Source organism: Pyxicephalus adspersus, chromosome 9, assembly GCF_032062135.1.
Source record: "Pyxicephalus adspersus chromosome 9, UCB_Pads_2.0, whole genome shotgun sequence".
Classification (NCBI taxonomy): Eukaryota; Metazoa; Chordata; class Amphibia; order Anura; family Pyxicephalidae; genus Pyxicephalus; species Pyxicephalus adspersus.
In genome coordinates this window covers 60,560,339-60,579,413 of record NC_092866.1, presented here as the reverse complement: position 1 = coordinate 60,579,413, position 19,075 = coordinate 60,560,339, and the positions used below count along the sequence as shown (strand labels likewise).

General features: G+C 39.1%; 1 protein-coding gene across 1 annotated transcript in view; it reads left to right on the top strand.

Annotated features, from left to right (window-relative positions):
- Nucleotides 1-15,186, top strand: part of TTC17 (tetratricopeptide repeat domain 17) — a 50,567-nt gene extending 35,381 nt beyond the window's left edge. The window contains exons 17-25 of the mRNA XM_072422222.1: nucleotides 838-969; nucleotides 4,396-4,640; nucleotides 4,787-4,949; nucleotides 5,361-5,481; nucleotides 5,916-6,075; nucleotides 6,919-7,002; nucleotides 7,379-7,498; nucleotides 7,771-7,914; nucleotides 10,257-15,186. Coding sequence (XP_072278323.1) covers nucleotides 838-969; nucleotides 4,396-4,640; nucleotides 4,787-4,949; nucleotides 5,361-5,481; nucleotides 5,916-6,075; nucleotides 6,919-7,002; nucleotides 7,379-7,498; nucleotides 7,771-7,914; nucleotides 10,257-10,388 — 1,301 coding nt within the window. The 3' untranslated portion in view covers nucleotides 10,389-15,186. The remainder of the gene's footprint in view (nucleotides 1-837; nucleotides 970-4,395; nucleotides 4,641-4,786; nucleotides 4,950-5,360; nucleotides 5,482-5,915; nucleotides 6,076-6,918; nucleotides 7,003-7,378; nucleotides 7,499-7,770; nucleotides 7,915-10,256) is intronic.
- The last annotated feature ends 3,889 nt before the right edge of the window (nucleotides 15,187-19,075 follow it).

The following is a 19,075-nucleotide window of genomic DNA, read 5'->3' as shown; positions in this document are numbered from 1 at the left end:
AGGATCCCATCATTCAGCTTCTTCTTCGTCCTCAGCCAGTGAAAGTCTAGCTTATCCCAAGCTTTAGGTTCCCTTAGCTTACCCTGGGCTTTCCATGACCGACTTGTCATCGTCTTCTCTAATCCATGGCAAGGGCAAGCTTGCTTATCTTCCCCTTTAAATTGTTGCAGAAACCCACCCAAAAATTATCATAGACCTAAATAGTGATGCATTAGAACAGTGTCTGGTATGACTAGATGCCACCTCTGCAACGGGAAGCTAGCCAACCATCCCTCATGAGGAGTACTAATTCTCCCCAGAATACACTAAAGTTAACCCTGTAACCTTGCAATACTAAAGTTATGCCACATATATATTTCATATATTTACATGTTTTTGGCTCAACAATTCATAAAAAGTTTCTGTAACCCTTAGGAGCCATTTAAAGCCCCAAGAAAGTGTGAATATACATTACATAAATATATTCCAGATACATCAAAACCAAAAAGTGTCACGTCATGGGGCCCATATAAAAATTCCTGCTGCTGTGTTAAAGGATGTTTATTAATGCTTGTTTAAAATGTTTTAAGGAATGGACAATAAACACTTTTTTTCCAACAAAGCATACCGCAGTGCAAAGCAATGTGTTACTAGGCTTTGGAATGACGGTCACAATAAATGACCATGAATGAACTCACGCAATTTGCATTAACAAATGTTGCTGGATAAAACTGAAAGTTCAGTTGCGCTTTAAATGCCATTTCTTTAGCTTTCCTTATTGATGGCAATGCCAAAATTAGAACCGAAAATGTTTAATTTCATTAATCCTCAAACTTTTTTTTCTACTTGTATTTAAAGGAGATTGTCATTCCCACATAAAAGAAGCAGACCACAATGTACAGAAGTACTTTCAATCTTACTCCGAAGAAGAAAAGACTTCAGCAAACCAGGGGACAGACCCAAGTACAAGCTCCTCGCTGCATTTGGAGAGTGAGTATTCATCTGTTTTCCTGTCACTACTTCCCACCACTACATATCTCCCCTCCTATTGTGTGTTACTTCCCCCACCTCCTAGATTGTAAGCTCTTCGGGGCAGGGTCCTCTACTCCTCCTGTGTCACTGTCTGTATTTGTCTGTCATTTGCAACGCCTATTTTATGTACAGCACTGCATAATATGTTAGCGCTATATAAATCCTGTTTAATAAGGATAAATTGGGAACAAAAGATTTGGGATGATGGAAGGGTAGAGTGATCACTTCTAATGTAATAACACGTTCGTCCGAAACTGAAGTTACTGATTTGGCTTACTGGACAGAATGAGGTAGGAGGAAATGGCAACCAGATGTAAATATGTGGTCACTCCGAATAGCCCAAAGTTTGTTGACTTGTCACCCTGATAAACTTGTTAATCTCATACAGTTCCAAAATCATAGCAATTATTTGCGAGTCCCCATTCCCCTTCCCTTTTTGACTATGACAGGCTCCAGTCTAATCATAAGGAGTTTGTGTGTGTTTGTGGGAATTTGTGCCCATTTAGCCAATAATTTAGAGGTCAGGTATTTGACCTAGCCATTAATAATTACATTTCATCTCAAGGTTGTTCAGGAAGGTTGAAGTCAGAGCTCTGTGATGGTAACTTGAGTTTCTTTATACCAAATTCATTAAACCAGATCTGAGCAGTCATGCTGGAACAAAAAGAAAAATTGTTGCCACAAGGCTGAAAATGCACATTTGTCTAGGTTTTTTAAAATACTGTAGCTTTAGCAGAATTGTTTAACAATTGGTTTGCCCATATAGCATACCTGCAGTTGCATAGTGGTGGCGGTTCAGTAACCGTGCCATCAATTCAGTTACACATTAAAGAAAACTTGTACAGTTATGTCCATAATTATTTGGACAGAAACAACTTTTTTTCTATTTTTGGTTCTGTACGTTACCACAATTAATTTTAAATGAAACAACTCAGATGCAGTTGAACTGCAGTCTTTCAGCTTTAATTCAGTGGGTTGAACAAAAAGATTGCATAAAAATATGAGGAACTAAAGCTTTTTTTTTTTTTTTTTTTACACAATCACTTTAGGGGCTCAAAAGTAATTGAACAATTGAATCAAAGGCTATTTCAAAGGGCTGGTGTGGGCAATTCCTTCGTTATGTCATTATCAGTTAGGCAGATAAAAGACCTGAAGTTGATTTGGGGGGGGCTTGTATGTGGAAGATTTTGCTGTGACAACATGCGTTCAGAGGAGCTCTCCATGCAGGTGAAACAAGCCATCCCTAAGCTGCAAAAACAGAAAAAACCCATCTGAGAAATTGCTACAATATTAGGAGTGGCAAAATCCACAGTTTGGTACATCATGAGAAAGAAACAAAGCACTGGTGAACTCAGAAACACCAAAAGAGCTGGACGTCCACGGAAGGCAACAGTGGTGGATGGAAGGTGCAAGTCACTCATAAGCCTCAAGAATAGAAAGGCAAGATTGGACTTTTCTCAAAAACATTTTAAAAAGCCAGCACAGTTCTGGAAAAACATTCTTTTGACAGATGAAACCAAGATCAACCTTTACCAGAATGATGGCAAGAAAAAAGTATGGAGAAGGCCTGGAACAGCTCATGATCCAAAGCATACCACATCCACTGTAAAACATGGCGGAGACAGTGTGATGGCTTGGGCGTGCATGGCTGCCATGGCACTGGGACACTAGTGTTTATCCATGATGTGACACAGGACAGAAGCAGCCAAATGAATTCTGAGGTGTTCAGAGACATACTGTCCAAATCCAGCTAAATGCAGTCACATTGATTGGGAGGCGTTTCATAATACAGTTGGACAATGACCCAAAGCAACCCAGGAGGTTATTAAAGCAAAGAAGTGGAATATTCTTGAATGGCCAAGTCAGTGACCTGATCTGAACCCAATTGAGCATGCATTTTACTTGTTGAAGACTAAACTTCGGACAGAGAGGCTCACAAACAAACAGCAACTGAAAGCCGCTGCAGCCTGGCAGAGCATTAAAAAGGAGGAAACCCGGCGTCTGGTGATGTCCATGAGTTCAAGACTACGGGCTGTCATTGCCAGCAAAGGGTTTTCAACCAAGTATTAGAAATGAACATTTTATTTTCACCTTTTTAATTCCTCCAATTACTTTTAAACCCCTGAAATGGAATGATTGTGTTAAAAAAAAAAAAGCTTTAAATTTTTTACACATTTTTATGCATTCTTTTTTTTCAACCCACTGAATTAAAGCTAAAAGTCTGCAGTTCAACTGCATCTAAGTTGTTTCATTTAAAACTAATTGTGGTAATGTACGGAACCAAAATTAGAAAAAAGTTGTCTCTGTCCAAATATTTATGGACCTAACTGTATATATGAAACATTTTTAAATTATAAAGCAGCCTTTCTCACCTTTTTTTTTTTTTTTTTGAATATTATGGAGGAACGCTTGAAATAACTGTTCGATTTTCTAGCTCACAGTACGTTAGTGACCATGGGAAGAATGTCATCATTACAGATGGCTAAAAAAAAAAAAAAAAAAAAAAAAAAACAGCCTTGGCATACAAGTGCCTGCACCATTGATACCACATCCTGGCCTTTTGGGAATTTGCTCCAGGATACTGCCAAAATCAATTTAGCAAACATAAAATTGCTGAATGAATGCCACACACCCCAAAATGCAATACTCCATGTCTGTACCTTGGTGAGAGATGCAGATATTCTCACTTAAGGGGAGCACAACTAGTTCCCAAAGTCATAATGAAGACAGATCCCCTTTCTGTACATTCATGTGATTTTCATATTAGTAACTTGTGTTCGTATAGCACTCTAATATACAGCAAGGTCCATAGTCATGTCACTAGTTGTCCCTCAAAGGGGGCCCACAATCTATTGTTGCTACCATAGAAATATGTAATAAATAGTCCATTTGGGGTGGAAGCCAACTTAACTGCATGTTAATTGAATGTGGGAGGAAACCAGAGTGTCCAGAGGAAACCCACACAAACACAGGGAGAACCTACAAACTCCATGCAGATAATGTCCTGGCTACGATTCTAACCTGGGACCCAGTGCTGCAAAGACCATGGTGCTAACTACTGAACCACCCTACCAAGCACAAACACAAATATCCATTTGTAAAGCTGTCCAAATACACAAAATATTTTGGTTTGAATAATAAGCTCCTCTGGGCAGGGTCTCCCCCCTCCTCCTGTGTCACTGTCTATATCCGTCTGTCAATTGCAACCCCTATTGAATGTACAGTGCTGCGTAATTTGTTGGAACGGTATCCATACCGTTTAATAATAATTAAAAATTATGAAAGTGAAATATTTTGGACCTGGAATTCTTTCTATTTCTATCTAGAATTTGATCAGTCCCAGATTTACATAAATTTCTTTCTTCTTGAAATTCTCTCCTCCAGATGTCGTCTTAGCGGAATCAAACAATACAGAGGACCCTGTCCCCGAGGATCCAATGTCTGAAGAGATGCTGGCCCTTGTTGATGAGTTTGAAAACTCATGGCCCCTAGAAGCCTTTGAAGGTGCTCTGGAGCTAAAGGGCAGACGGATGGACCTTCAGGGAATCCGAGTCCTGAAGAAAGGGACTCAGGATGGCCAGTCTGGTTCCTGCTTTGGGGACTGTGATGATGATGATGAAGCTGAATGGGTAAGACGCTGTTTTAAAAGATTTAACCTGTTTGTGTTTTTCTAACAAAAACAGGTTAAAGGCCCTTATTTAGATGCCTATTTATTGTGCCGGTCATTTTAGAACTTGGGACTAAGATATAACACATCCTTTTCTTTATTTTACAGATTACTTTCCAAGTGAAACGTCTTAAGAAACCAAAATCAGACGGCTCTAATATGGTGGATCTCCCAGAAGGGGTCGATGATGATACCATTGATGGAGGAAATGATGACTTGCAAGCTGCACTGGAAATCAGTGGGCCAAAAATACCAGCTCCAGGTCCTCCGGGTATACAGAACTTTAATGCAACCTGTTATCCATTGAGTAAAGCTGCCCATATGTACAATTCTAATGGCAACAAATTCAAACATTAACAATCCTTTACAGAACTTTACAACCTGTAAAGTTATTCCCCAGGCCAACCATTTTAAGATAAAGATTTTTTTTGGTCTTCTTGGTTCCTAAATTAAAAGATTTGCATGTGGAAAGTTGGTATATTATCTTCTGTCTATGGATACCTCCAAGCACCCATAAACAGAAGGTGAGGGTGCATCACCTTCAACAAGTTAAGAAAAAGTGAAAGAGGAACAGATCACTTACAGAAGTTTTTGTTGCTCTAAAAATCTTCAACAACTGATTTCCCTGCGAAAGCGTTCTGCACCCTTATATATTGTTTATTATTGTGCTTATTTTACACAGGCCGACGACCTGATTACCGCAGTCTTGGATGGCCAAGTCCAGATGAGTGCCTGAAATTACGCCGTGTTGAATTGTCCACAGTGGCCAGTACGTGGCTGGCCGTATCGGCTAAAAACATAGAGTAAGTACATCTGTAGCTATGGCGGTCACTTTTCTAGGTCTAACAATTTGTTGGAAAGCCTCAGCGTTTTGATAAGATGTTTGCTATAGCGTAGAATTTTGTGATCTGCTAGTTTATTTAATAAAATGGGATCAGTGTTTGTAGAAACAGTAAACCGCTAATTCTCATTTACCCCTGTAGGACCATGGAAGGGGAAAAGGATTAGGTGGATTGACCAAAGTTGTTGTTTTTTTGTTTTTTTTTTGTAACAATACTTATTAAAAGAATTATTTGATTTGATTCAATCCCCAATATTATCCCAAGCTTGATTGCATCTAAAATGTACAGGATACAGGTGCTCTTGTTCAGAAATAAAAATGTGACAGGGTCCCTTATAGTTATTTAATTATCCATTGGCTTTATAAGACTCATATTTCACTCTGCTCTGTTTTTAGTATTACAGAACATGTGGACTTTGCCACTCCGCTTCAAGAGCCAGGGGTCGAGCCTCTTTGTAACGCCAACTTGGCGGCCAGCATGCACACACTGGATCACTTGTATGGTGTTGCCAATCGAGCTGCCATACACTACACTGGAGAGAGCCAGCTGAAGGAGGTAAATGTCATATTCTGCCACATCCATTTGTTTTTGGCACTTCCATACATAGTGATGGAGACGTATTCTAAAGGGCTAGATCACAAAATGGCCCCTATGTGTATTGAGCTTAGACTTAATATTTTAATTCCTAAAGTGACTTTATATGGCTACCAATTTTCTATTTATAAACAAAGTTATTTACCCGCAGGAGCTCTTGGTGCTCCTGCTACACCTGAATGCTTTGCTGTTCTGATTAGGCAAAGCTCCATCACATTCAGCTGTTATCTGGGGATTAGATTTATGTGTTATAAATGTACAAATGTGAAACATTCCTGTTTAATGAAACATAAGGTGTCAGGGGAGCAATGTTATCTGGCTGAAAGTATTGTGGTTTATAAGCCATGCATGTTGTACAAAAGGTCAACATAGTGGCTTGAAGTGCAATTAAAGCTTGGGGTGATCTGCTTCCAGATTTGAATCTCCTGGAACAATACCAGCTCTTCCAAAACTTTTTAATATTAAATTGTTTCCCCTCCTAATGCTTTTCACAATATTTTGTATTGTGTCTGTGGGAATTTGCACTTCATAAGACCTAAGATCTGGCTCCTAATCAAGTGTTCCAGTTCTTCTCCAAATGTTAAATAGGGTTGGGGTACACTTTCCACAATTCCTCTACACCAAACTCATCATACTATGTCTTTTTTGAACTGGATTTGCTCATAAGGGCGCAGTCAGCTTGTAAAAAAAAAGAGCCCGCATTAAGGTCCTAAGGTTAGAATTGTTAAAATGATGTCTTATTTATGCCGTTTAAATACAAATCTCCTTGATGGGATGTTGATGCCATTCTGTTTTGCTTTCTAGGTATTGCAGAACCTTGGAAAGGACAAATACCCTCCAGAGGCTTTAGAGCAAGTGGGGGCAAGAATTATGAAGATGCTGGAGAAGGTGAGCAGAGCTGTTCTTGTTTATTCTGTCATTATTCCCTGGGGGTGTCAGGGGCTTTGGGTTCCAGGGAGACGTAGCTATTCCCCCTACCCAACCCTGATGTTTGTCAAGGTCCTGACAGTGGCAGAGAATTCCTTTTTCAATCAGAACTGACAGTCTTTGCAGACCACAAAAGGCTTCCCCTTTCCATGCCAGCACCTTAACTAGATGTCAAAGGAGAGGAGGGCAGCTGATAATTCTCTGAAATGCAAAGTACAGGTTACAAAATCTAATGTCTACAGCAAGGCTTGGAAGCAAAATTGATGAATTTAACAAACTTAGATTTGTTTCCTTTTTATTTCATTAACATCTTCCCTTTTGTTTTCAAATTCTATAGAATCAGACATCGTGGGTTTTATCCAGCATGGCTGCTTTGTACTGGAGAGTCAGAGGTCAAGGAAAAAAAGCCATAGACTGCTTACGTCAAGCTTTGCACTACGCCCCTCATCATATGAAGGTCAGTGGTTGTCTGGGTTAAGTTTTTCTTCTGAAACTTAAAACAAATGGAGATAATGTTTTATTTCGTTATTTCAACGAACGAGCAGGAATCATTTGGAGCTTGCACATATTTTCAGTCCTTCAATTTACCTCTTTTGATTCAGTGTACATTAAAATTAAAAATTCTCAAGTCTTTGTCTTTCTTTGTTAATTGGACAGTGTACTGCAGAAGCTACTGGTTCATAATGGCTGCTCTATCCTTTTCAAATCTCACATACTTGTCTTTTTCAGGATGTGCCCCTCATCAGCCTAGCAAACATCTTTCACAATGCCAAACTGTGGAATGATGCCATCATTGTTGCCACTATGGCGGTGGAAATCGCCCCCCATTTTGTGGTGAATCACTTCACACTGGCCAACGTATATGTAGCAATGGTAAGTGCAGAAATTGCGGAGTACAGCATCCAGAAATTGTTTCTCAATAGGATCGTGATAAGGAGGGAAGTTTCCATAAAAAAAAAAAAAAAAAACTTGAATTGAGTAAAGGCCCCTTGGCAAAACCAGACCCCCGCCTGCCCATTATTCAGGTTATACTGGTACCTACAGAAGGATTAGACACTTGTTAACAAAAACTGTAGGGTATCCCAGAATAGCTCCTACAACTAGCAGCATGAATAGGTTTTTTTTTTTTATGCCAGTGTCCTAGAAGGATGGACGTCTTCTCTACAGCTCTGTTGTGTAAAGACTAACTTATTCTTTTTTAGCACCTTGCACATTTCTCTACATTACTGTTGCAACATTGAGTCTTTGTCTTTTATCTTTCTGGCAAGATCCTGATGTTTGTAGTACCATTTCCTAACCCTACTGGGCAGGAAATTGCAAAGTTAACTTAAAGGAGACTCTCAGGTGCCAGACTCCATGTAGTGCACTTTCCAGACTCTGTTAGTTGATTCAATGCTCGCCTCGCCTTAATAATTACTTAATAGGCCAGTCTGGCCAAACAATAAAAGTTGCCTCATTTATTTAGCGTTCCACACAATAAGTTGGAAGAAATTTCTAGATATTTTTGTTGTCTAGCCCTGCCCTTCACTGGATTGTGGCTGCAGCTTTACCCCTGTATCAACAGTGTCTGAATAGTCAAAATCTATTAAAAGATGTGACTGCTGCTGATCCTTCATTTGGATCCCTTGAGGACAGAATCTCTTTAAACAAGCTCTTTGCAATATTTTTTTCCGGATTCCACTGCTGGCAAGAGCCTAAGCTACGGACTGAAAAAAACCCTATTGTTTCTCCACTCGCCCAACTTCCATTTAGAGGTCCCCATCGAGTTTTGGTCCCTGTCCACCAGCAATTCATGGCACTCAAAGTATGCCAAGTCCTTAGACAAGACTGCATGAAAATGCAAACTTTCATTTTAAAGTTTTAGTATATTTGTAATTAGTTAAAGTTTTGAGACAGCTTGGACAGCTTTTATCCCAGACATTTGGGGTGCGAAGTGGTATCGTAGGGCTACAAAATAATTTAATGCCCCATATCATTTGCAATCTCCATCAAATTTTCTTTGACCTTCAATGTGTTATTGGCCTGGTTCCTGTTACAGAACAATTTCACACCATACTGTTCACCATTACCCATAGGGAGTCCTTGCCCCACTTAGATTTTCCAGGATTTAAGTGTCATTGGAGTTCAAAAAATTCCACATGGGATCTATCATGTTAGTCATTGCCTTTTTATCACCAGTAAGACTTTATGCCTTCTGTGGACATCAAAGCTGTCCCTAGCTTTCCAAGTTATCAGCAATTGTTAGTGTGGTCCTGCTTAGCACTAACCCTGCTGTGTTCTTGTGATATCCCTCTTGTAGAATACCTTGACAACTTCATGTTGAGGGAAAGGTTTCACAGACTTTGTTATACAAGACCTTTACTGTTCTTGTGTTACAGCGATTCAAATAGATCCTTACTCTTCAGAAATCATTGTTGGAGTAGACTCCGCATTTGGGATTATTGGGTCTAATCAGGGACACAGCTTTGGCCATATTAATATTATTATTATTATTATTATAATAAACCGTATTTGTGTAGCGCCAACATATTACACAGTGCCGTACATTAAGTAGGTGTTTCAAATGACAGACCGATACAGTGACACAGGACGAGGAGAGGATCCTGCCCCGAAGAGCGTACTTCCACATGAGAAACATAAAACTCCACATCTAGGAGCTTTATGTAAGGTCCCTATGTCACCTATGTAAATTCCATATACAGAATACGTCTCAGTCCGGACATGTTTCTCTGATAGGGGATACATTGGGATTGTAATAAAATATTAGAAAAACATTCTATTACCCAATCCCTATGGGCGAAACGCATTGGGGTTGACACGTATTCTGTATATGGAATTTACCTAGGTGTTTATTGTATAGTTGACAGGCATCATCCCCATGACGGTTTTCATGGGGTTGTTTTGTTCTGACCCTCGTTAATTTGTGATTATGTGGTTCACACTGATGATTGTACGTTTGCTGAATTCTAAATACAATCCCACTTTGCAGTTTAAAACCCCAGCTTTCTCCTTTATTTTAATTATTTACTTAAATAAGAGGTGTATATTTAGTGAGAAGATAATATTTTGCAAATAGAAATCTTTTCAGTTGTTGAAGGACTTGTGAATTGCAAAAAAAAAAAGATTTGGAAGATGCTGTGTGTACATTTAACAATTTTATTATATTAATTATATTATATTTATTATATAAGTGCTTTCTTTTTTTCCACCCCTAGGAGGAGTTTGAGAAGGCGATGCAGTGGTATGAGTCTACCTTGCAACTGCAACCAGAGTTTGCCCCAGCGAAGGACAGAATTCGTGCCATTCAGTGTCACCTGCTAATGAAGAAGGGAAGACGTACTCCCTAACCTATCTTCCCCTCGTATATACCCACAACAATTTTTTTTTTAATGGTATTTTACGAGTTTTACTTTTCAGCGTGGGCTGTCTACCTTGGGGGGGGGGAAAAGGTTAAGGTTGCTGCTTGTATCTGACACAGAAAACACATGGATTTCTGATCAAAAATAAGCTCATTAGTCCTCAGGGGTTTCTGGAAGTGGACTTGATAGAGAACAAGAGCGATTGTCCAATAGTTTCTCCTTTTTGTTTCCGTCATCAAGTTTCCATCGTACCCCCAGCTATCACTTGTATCATTTTCCTTAATGCCCATTGAAATTTAAAAAAAAAATGGTATTACTCCACGTGCAAAAGAACCTGATTCCATAAATTCAGCTTGACTTATAATCATTTTTTAAAACATGGTGCAGGCTGTACCGATACATATTTTATTTCTACTATTACTACTAAATAAAGCTAAAAATTTATTTTAATCCAAGAGAGAATGTTGGATGCACAAGTACAAAAGACAAACTCTAGAACTGCATTTAATGGTTACAAACTGAAACTTTGTGTGATGAAAGTCTTATAATGAAAGTTTTTTAAAGACCAGTTTCCTTTATTTTTTGTGAAAGAACTACAGCTTTTTAGTCCTTGATCCATTGACTGGTTTTGATCATCATTGGGTCAATCAAACCATTCCCTTCCCTCCTTTACTAAAAACGTGTGTCTGAAAATGTCAGCTTATTATTTAAACATTGCACAATTTTCTGCTCAAAGGCAGGCGGTTTTTTGGCAGTGTGTGTTGATATGGGTTTAGAATGCAATGCCAAAATGGGATTTTTGTATTTAAGATGTTGGGTCCCCATGCAAACCCAAAGCAAGCAGGCATTGGGTCCAAAACCATGGCACTGTGGAATATGTTATTTAGAAATCTTTGTTTCACAACACAGCTCCTCATTCATCTTATTTTATATGTAGTGTTGTGGAACAGTAAAGATTTGTGAAAATCATATGCAGAGTGCAGTTGCGGATCGTATTGGTTAATTTATAGGATGTGCAAGATAACCCTTGGAGAGCCCACACAGGGGACACATGATTAAAACTTTGCAGAGGATCTGTCACCCTTCCCCATACTTTAAACTGGAAGCTTGTTTTAATAGGATAAACACAAGAACAGAAATAAAATATATTGTAGCTTACCAGTATTAAGCTTTCTATATTTATCCCAAGAACATTTTTTTGATCAATATCTTTTCAGTTGATGTGAGCTAATCTGATAATTCTGTAAACTATTTATCTCTTCATTCCATATGTAAAGGAGATGAACAAAGGCAGCCATGTTTATAGTTCTTCTTGCTAACAACCATTGTTCCTCCTGTAGTAAAGGAGAGGAATGAATGTAGCCACAAAGGACAGGAGTTGTGTTTTTTGCTGGATCACTTGGTGAAATTCAAGCATATAAATAATGCAGACGCCTCATCTGAATACCAGAAACTCCTTGGCATTGAGGGATTTAGATTCACTTTTACTTTTGGTACCAAACCAAATTCACTTCCTTAATCCAGGAAACAAGTAACTGGACTGCAATCTGTGAAGAATTTAAAAGGCAAGTCCCAATTAAAAAAAAATATAATATAATATTTTAGGCATATCCTTGAAAAATAGGTAATTTTATTACATTGACAGTTTGACTTTTGTCTATTGGTTGCAGATTGCTTAGCTTTTGTTTGGTGTAACAATGCAGACTTGCAAGGTTCCAATAGACAGTTTAGTATTTTTCTTATATTTTGGGTTGCTAATTGGTAAATTCATAAGAAATATTTGAGGTTCTGTGGTAATGCCTGCTCCTTGGCTTCCATATGTTAAGTGCTATTGTCAAACTCGGGCATTATCACTTTCTGTGACAAGACGGAACCTGTACCCTGGGTTTGTCCAAGCAAAGAGTGATGTGGCATAACCTACAGCAACCAATCAAATCCCCAGTTTTTTATTGGCTATTGCAGGTAATTGAACCATTTCTTCTGGTACCATACAACTTAACTGATCCTCAACTAAAAGCCTTGGCTGTGCAGCCATTTACCATACTTGAGAAGAAATAGATTATCCTCTAAGAATATATTTGTATTGTTTCCTGGTAGCAAGTTGCCGTTTGTAAATTGTTTTATATCTGCACGGTTGAGCTATACAGTTTAAAAGAAATACCAATGTATCTAAAGCCGTTTTTAGTGTATAGAGTAGGGAAGATTTGTTAGATATAAAGACAAGTGTCGGGTAATTAATCCTATTCTTTCCATAAAATTATTTAAATGGTGTGAAAGCCTTCAAATACGATTGAACAATAAATGCAGGAGCCAAATATATAAAATAATTTCAATTTCTTCTGTAAAAGTTTCACCAACCACTTGTACCCTTTGAGCTCCTTTTTTATCCAATTAGGCTATCCATCAATAAAAAGGACCAACAAGAGCCTGTGGAGGCTGAAATGGGGTACAAAAAGTTAGTGATTTTACCCAGATCTGTCACCACTTTACTTTAAAACTAACCTTAGGGCAGTTAAAACAAAAGACTACCCTTGCAATGGACACCATTTTTGAAGTAGCCCAGTCCTAGTTTCTTCAGAAATCTTCCCTTACAATGAGAATATTGCTGTACTGCAAGAGATGATACTTATTTATGTCTAGGGAGAGCACTTTTACTTACCTTATCCCTTGCAGCCTTTTCCAAATGCCCCAATGATGTGTAGTCACAGGCACTGAATGCCATCCCTTACAATGCAGGGCCAGTAACACTCTGCATTGTAAGGGTAAGGAGCCAAGTGCTCATCCTACAGTCCATAGCGGTCATATGGATGGGGAAGTACATCGGGGAAAGAGATGAGGTAGGTAAAGTCCTGTTTACATTACCCTAGATAAAAGAAAAAGTATGGCTGCAGACACTGCATGGAGACTCATTGATGGTGTAGCAAATAAGAGATCTTAGGAAACCAGTCACAGGAAAGGAGGAAACCTGCAGAAGTGATTAAGTAACGAAGTGTTTTTTATTGCAGCATTTGGGGACCTCCACTGCAAGAGTAGATTCCTAATTTCCCTGGAGTTAGGCTTTCATGTGAACCTGTGCCTAATAGGGCCAAGCAAAGGCCTTCTGCCTCCAGCACAATATTCTTACCTTGGCTTTTTGGACGATCCATTTAAATACCAATAACCAAAGGTAAGGACTCTGTAGTTTTGGTCAAACCCCATCACAACAAGCGTGTCCTATTCTCCTCCATACCCGGTTGTACTGTTTATTTGCTTCGGCTCCTGGACCTAAACAGAGCAGCCAGGAAGAAATCTAATATACTAGAGATGAAAGGTTGAAGCAAACCTGTTACTTTGCACTGCATTGTGAAAGTAAAAATTTGATTTGAGGATAAAGGATTGTTTAACCTACTGAAGTTGTTTCAGAATGTTGGTCTGTCCTTAGCCTTGATTTGTGAGGTCAAATTCCAGACAATTATTGGTTGGAACGTGTAGTATGGATAGGATCCCTATTAAGGTTTTTACTGCATTCAGTGATCCCATTGGACACCCCGTTGGAATCTGGAAATGGGGTTACTGGCTGCAGTGGAAACTTTTTTCCCAATTTTCTTTAGAGAATTTTTTATGTTTTAGTTTTAATTTAGGTTAAAATCGTAAAAATGAAATTATAATTTAACAAAGTCCTGATCCAGTACCTACCGCCAAAGATTACTTGAAGTTTTAGATGGAGATTTGTACTTGTGCATTCTGTGTTTGTTTTGTTTTTTATGCCTTTTTAACTCAAGAAAAGAGATTTCATCATTTTTAATAAAGAAAGATAAGTTTAAATGAGGTTCCACAGGAAGAAGCTAAACCTTTTCTGCCTACACTTACCTTTTCTGGTGCATGGGAAGATAAGTCCCAGTGCTGTGTGACTTCTGATCCCATACTATAGATATTACAAGGATTGATTATTAAATGTGATTTTCAATTTTAAATAAAGTTGTTTTTTTTAATCCTAACATATAAATGGAAGTGTGGTGTCAGCTCTAAGTGGATGTATGCCCTAACTTAATGATCTTTAATTTGCTTAATGCAAACTAAAGCAAATAAAATACATTTTCACCTTTTTTTCATCCTTTGTTGCACTGCTGCACTCATGGATGCTACTTTTTTTTAATTATACAGCTGTCATTAAAATAATCCCTGGTGATCCTATCCCGGTCTTCCATTTGTAGTCTTGCATTGGCACCAGGCTTTTTTTGTAGCCATTTCATATTATGCAGCCATGGTCCACCATTGTCACCATCAGCAATACGGAGCCATGTTGGCAGGAAGTGACTGCAAAAATGCATCAAAGGATGATGGAGGATAACCATTCCTTTAATGGCAGTTCTTTGTGATACACAATATCCAAGCAAACTTATTGTTATGCAGATAGCAAAGTTTACATTTACTTTAATAATCAGAGAATAAACTGCCGAATTCACAAGTGGAAACAGTTTAGCTTCTTCTTTAGAACCTCTTCGTATACAAGCCTGGTGGGTCATGTTCTGTTTGCACTGGTAAATAAGAGAACCTGTGATTTCTTTTCTTTTTGGCAATGAGATTTTTCACTTGTTTTATTAAAACAAAATGATTTATTTTTTAAATGCGGTTTTCAAATCCATTTTTCCAATCATTACAAGTGCTCAGTTCATATGTGCTGTATCCTATCCCATCGTTCCCTTGCTGTGAAACAGCCTTGCAATAATTTACCGGGTTCATAGAATCTTGGAAAGTCAGATCTGTACAGGGCACATGCTTATTTCAATAAAACTGTTCAACATGATCTCGCTTTGTGTGGGTTTGTTAAATGATGGATACCTGACCATCACACCTATGTGAGCTGCTTGTTGTTATACAGTATATAGTGCCAACATATTATGCAGCACTGTACATTAAATAGGGGTTGCAAATGACAGTGACATAGGAGGAGGAGGAGAGGACCCTGCCCAAAAGCTTACAATCTAAGAGTTGGGTATTCTTTGCCAAAATCATGACCATTAATATGGCATTGGCCCCCCTTTCTTGCGGCTTTTACAGTATTCACTGTACTAAAGGCTTTCTAGAAAATTTTGGAGGGGGTGTGTTGATATTTGTACCCATTCATCCAGTGTGTCAGGTTGAGTAACACCTTTCTCTGAGCTCAGACTCCTGGGTGGTAAATAAATATAGTAGAGTACTACTACACTGAATAGTGCTCTCTCGTTTACATAGTAATGGGTGTAATGAGTTTAAAGCCTATCTAGGCATGATTAGACTTGATTTAAACCAGCCAAATACATTCTAGATTAATCAAAATAAAGTGTACAAAGTTCTGCACTTTTATTGTCACATTAGAAAAAAAATCCTGCCCTTCACCATTCTTTACAGGACCTTTGCTCTCGGTCCAGAAGCAATGCAAGTCTGTGTCAGACCATAGGTTTTCAATCAGCCATGAGCAAAAGCTTTTCTGTCTGGACAGCATAAGGGTCCATTTTCAACACAAGAACATGACCGTAATTGCAAAAAGAAGGTTTTGTACCCCATCAGGAACAATTTTGAATCTTTTGCACTATGCTAAAAACACCTTAATTTTCCCTTACCCTATGACTCCAATACATTGTTTCATATGGCAACAAGTTACTAACCTCTACTGGCTGTTGCCAGAATTTAAGGGAAAGAAAACTCACTCCTGCATAGTGATTAGTAAATTTGGATATAGATGGCTGCTCCAATTGTCCTAAAACTCCCCCCTAACGACTAATAAGCATCATTCAATACTGCATTGCTGTAAAGGGCATTCCGGGTGATGGTGCATCCCAAGGGGGCGAGTCTATGACAGCCTTGGTTCACTAGAAGAGGCTTTGTGACTGTGGCTATCATTCAACCCAGTATGAAAAAAAGAGGGGTTCTATTTTACATCACCATTGTGTTGTATAGCAATGTGTAAAGCACTATAAACTTTGCAAAGATGGAAAAAACGGTTTTACTGAATGTAGTGCTGCTTTTATATAGGGATTCCTGGCCTTTGCCAGTCTAACCCACAGCAAACCTGTCCACAAAATCAAAATACAGCTATGGCAGAATATTAATATTAGAAAGAAAAAGGTCTATTTTTTATTATTATTATTCCTGATGTCTGGGTAAATGGCGTCAGCAGCCGATTGGCTGTCACAGGTAGCAGATTCCCCCCATTGATTTTGGTTTGTGTTTATTTTCTTCGGTTTGTCTGCAGCAGAGTAGAAGCTGCAATTTCTGCAGTTTTTCTCCTGCAGAGGGCAGGCCGGCCCTTGGTAAAGTCCTTGTTCTGTATTATTCCCTCTGGTGGGATACCCTCTCAGTGTTTGCATTTTCTGTGGATAAAAATAGATTTCACATTGTGTGAGGTGAGCGGACTAGTTAAGTGTACGCTGATGAGAAGTGACCAGCAACAATGCCTTTTACCTGAGGTCTTTTCATTTAAAGCACACGTCTGTATACTGCATTGGGATCCTTATTTTTTGGCACAGGCTTGGGTGTATTGTGTATATATATATATTTTTGCAGGATTTTGCTTTTCTATTAGAGCACGGGGTTGCATTGGCTTATGCTTTCAGTGTTAGAATTGTATGGTTTGGGGTGACCCTTTCTTTGCCCAAATTAGCGGTCACGACACACACTCTCCCCACCCGCCGCCATGTCCCCTCCACTACCTATTCTTAGCAGAACATACTTGCCTTTCTTTCCTTCCAGAACCCCAGGGAGTCAGGAGATTTTCCAAAAATAGGGTAACCTATGACTCTTCCATAGTCATCTCCCACATGGCAGCACCTGTGTCCCATCATAGTCCCAGCTCCATCACATGGCAGTCCAGAAAGCATCCATAGACCCGTGCAAGCTCCATCAAGTCCATTTCCAGCTTAGGGCTTTTTTTTTCAACCAGCTAGAAACGGGGACCTGGAATATCCATTTTCTTTTGGCCTGCATGGGGAAAAAAGTCACTTTATAGCTACTCCAGGCAGATATACCAAAGATAAATTTTGCAGGCTCCATTATTTATGGCATATATATTGTAATGCAAGGAACAATCATGCTGCCAGAGAAGTCTACATACTCAAGCACACTTGTCCCACCTTGATAGTAACTTACTGGGCACTAAAGCCCAGATCGACATGAAGTTTTGGAGAATTCACCCTATAAGCAAGTCATTTATGTAGTAAGGTATGTTTGAGTTAAAATAGAAGTTCATGCTTGGAAATACTAATGGAGAACACTTTTTTTTTATTAGATAGTGAAATATTGCACTTGTGTACCCCAATACCCCCTACTGGAGCAGGGATTAGGTTATTGTCTCAAACCTGACATTGTCTGTGCCAAGCAGGTGGGTCAGGTGATTGTGCACTTAAGGTTATATGTGCCAACTCCTGATAATGGGACTGGGGAAACACATGGGGTTGTGTATGCCTGCCCCCTTTGAAAGGGTCAGGTGAATTTTGCACTGGGGGCTTGCTGAGTACCCGTTACTACACCCTAAATAGGCAAAGCAACAGATTATTTTTCAGGTAAATATTCCTGATGCTCCTAAACAGCATCAATGCATTCTTCTTCTAACCTGCCTAGATTTGAAAGTTGAACTCTTGAGTGTAATGTTTTTGATAATTACTCTTCACTTACCCATGCAGTCTGACTGTTTTCTATTCTATAATAAGGAACTAAATATCACTTCTAAGCTTCCATGGAAGACCTTGATCTCATCCATCACTTTGGTGCTTCTTCATTGTTTGGGGGACAAGTGGGAATTGCTGACCAAGCTGAAGAATTTAAAGCCTCTTTCCAGGCAAACAAAAAAAATTCCCAACCCTACCCTTCACACTTTTACTCCTCCAACAGAGTTTTTATTTTCATACCATGTGAAAGAAGATATACCTACCTAAATCCTGCATCCAGGTCTGTTGCCAATGCCAACATTTCTCGGCACAGGGAGCACAATATACTCATGCTGGCCAATGCCTAAAGATGATGTAATGCCTCTTCTGGATACTGGACAGCCAATAGCGTCCTCATCACCCGCCTTGACATCCAAAGGTGCACCCCTGCTCCGACTGTCATGTGACCATGGCTTGAGGTGAATCAAATTGGGCATTGGTATAAATTTTGTCATGTCAGTTCAGTTTATGTTGGTCAGTTAGCATGGGGTGTGAGTGGCATATTGGAGGGTAGTAAGGATTAGCCGAGATCATCCTTAACAATGGTAGGAACGTTGGCCTGGAAATATGGTGCCCGAATCACAAGACCAGAAGAACAAAATGACAAAATCCCTTGACAGGTGCTCATCTCTACGTATTCCTCTGTGCAAACAGCCATCACCCCGGAGTTTGCCGTTAAACGAAGCTGTTAGAATACGCTTAATCTACCCGCCTGACCTCAACTCGCTGACTTCAGTCAACAAACTTACAAACAACGGCGGATACATTTGTTTCCTTAGCACTTTCCAACTCGTCAAATATTTTGCCACCCGGTGAAGAACACTTCACCTTGGAAATCCAAAGATAAAACGCCAAAATAATCAAAACACACTACGTAAAGATAGCACTGACAATCCGAGGTTAATCACGTTTTTTTTGTTTTCTTTTGAAAATATTTGTTTTAAAAATCCCATCTCTTATCGTACAGGTGAGGAAGGGCGCCATTAACAAAAACATCAACATTGGATGATT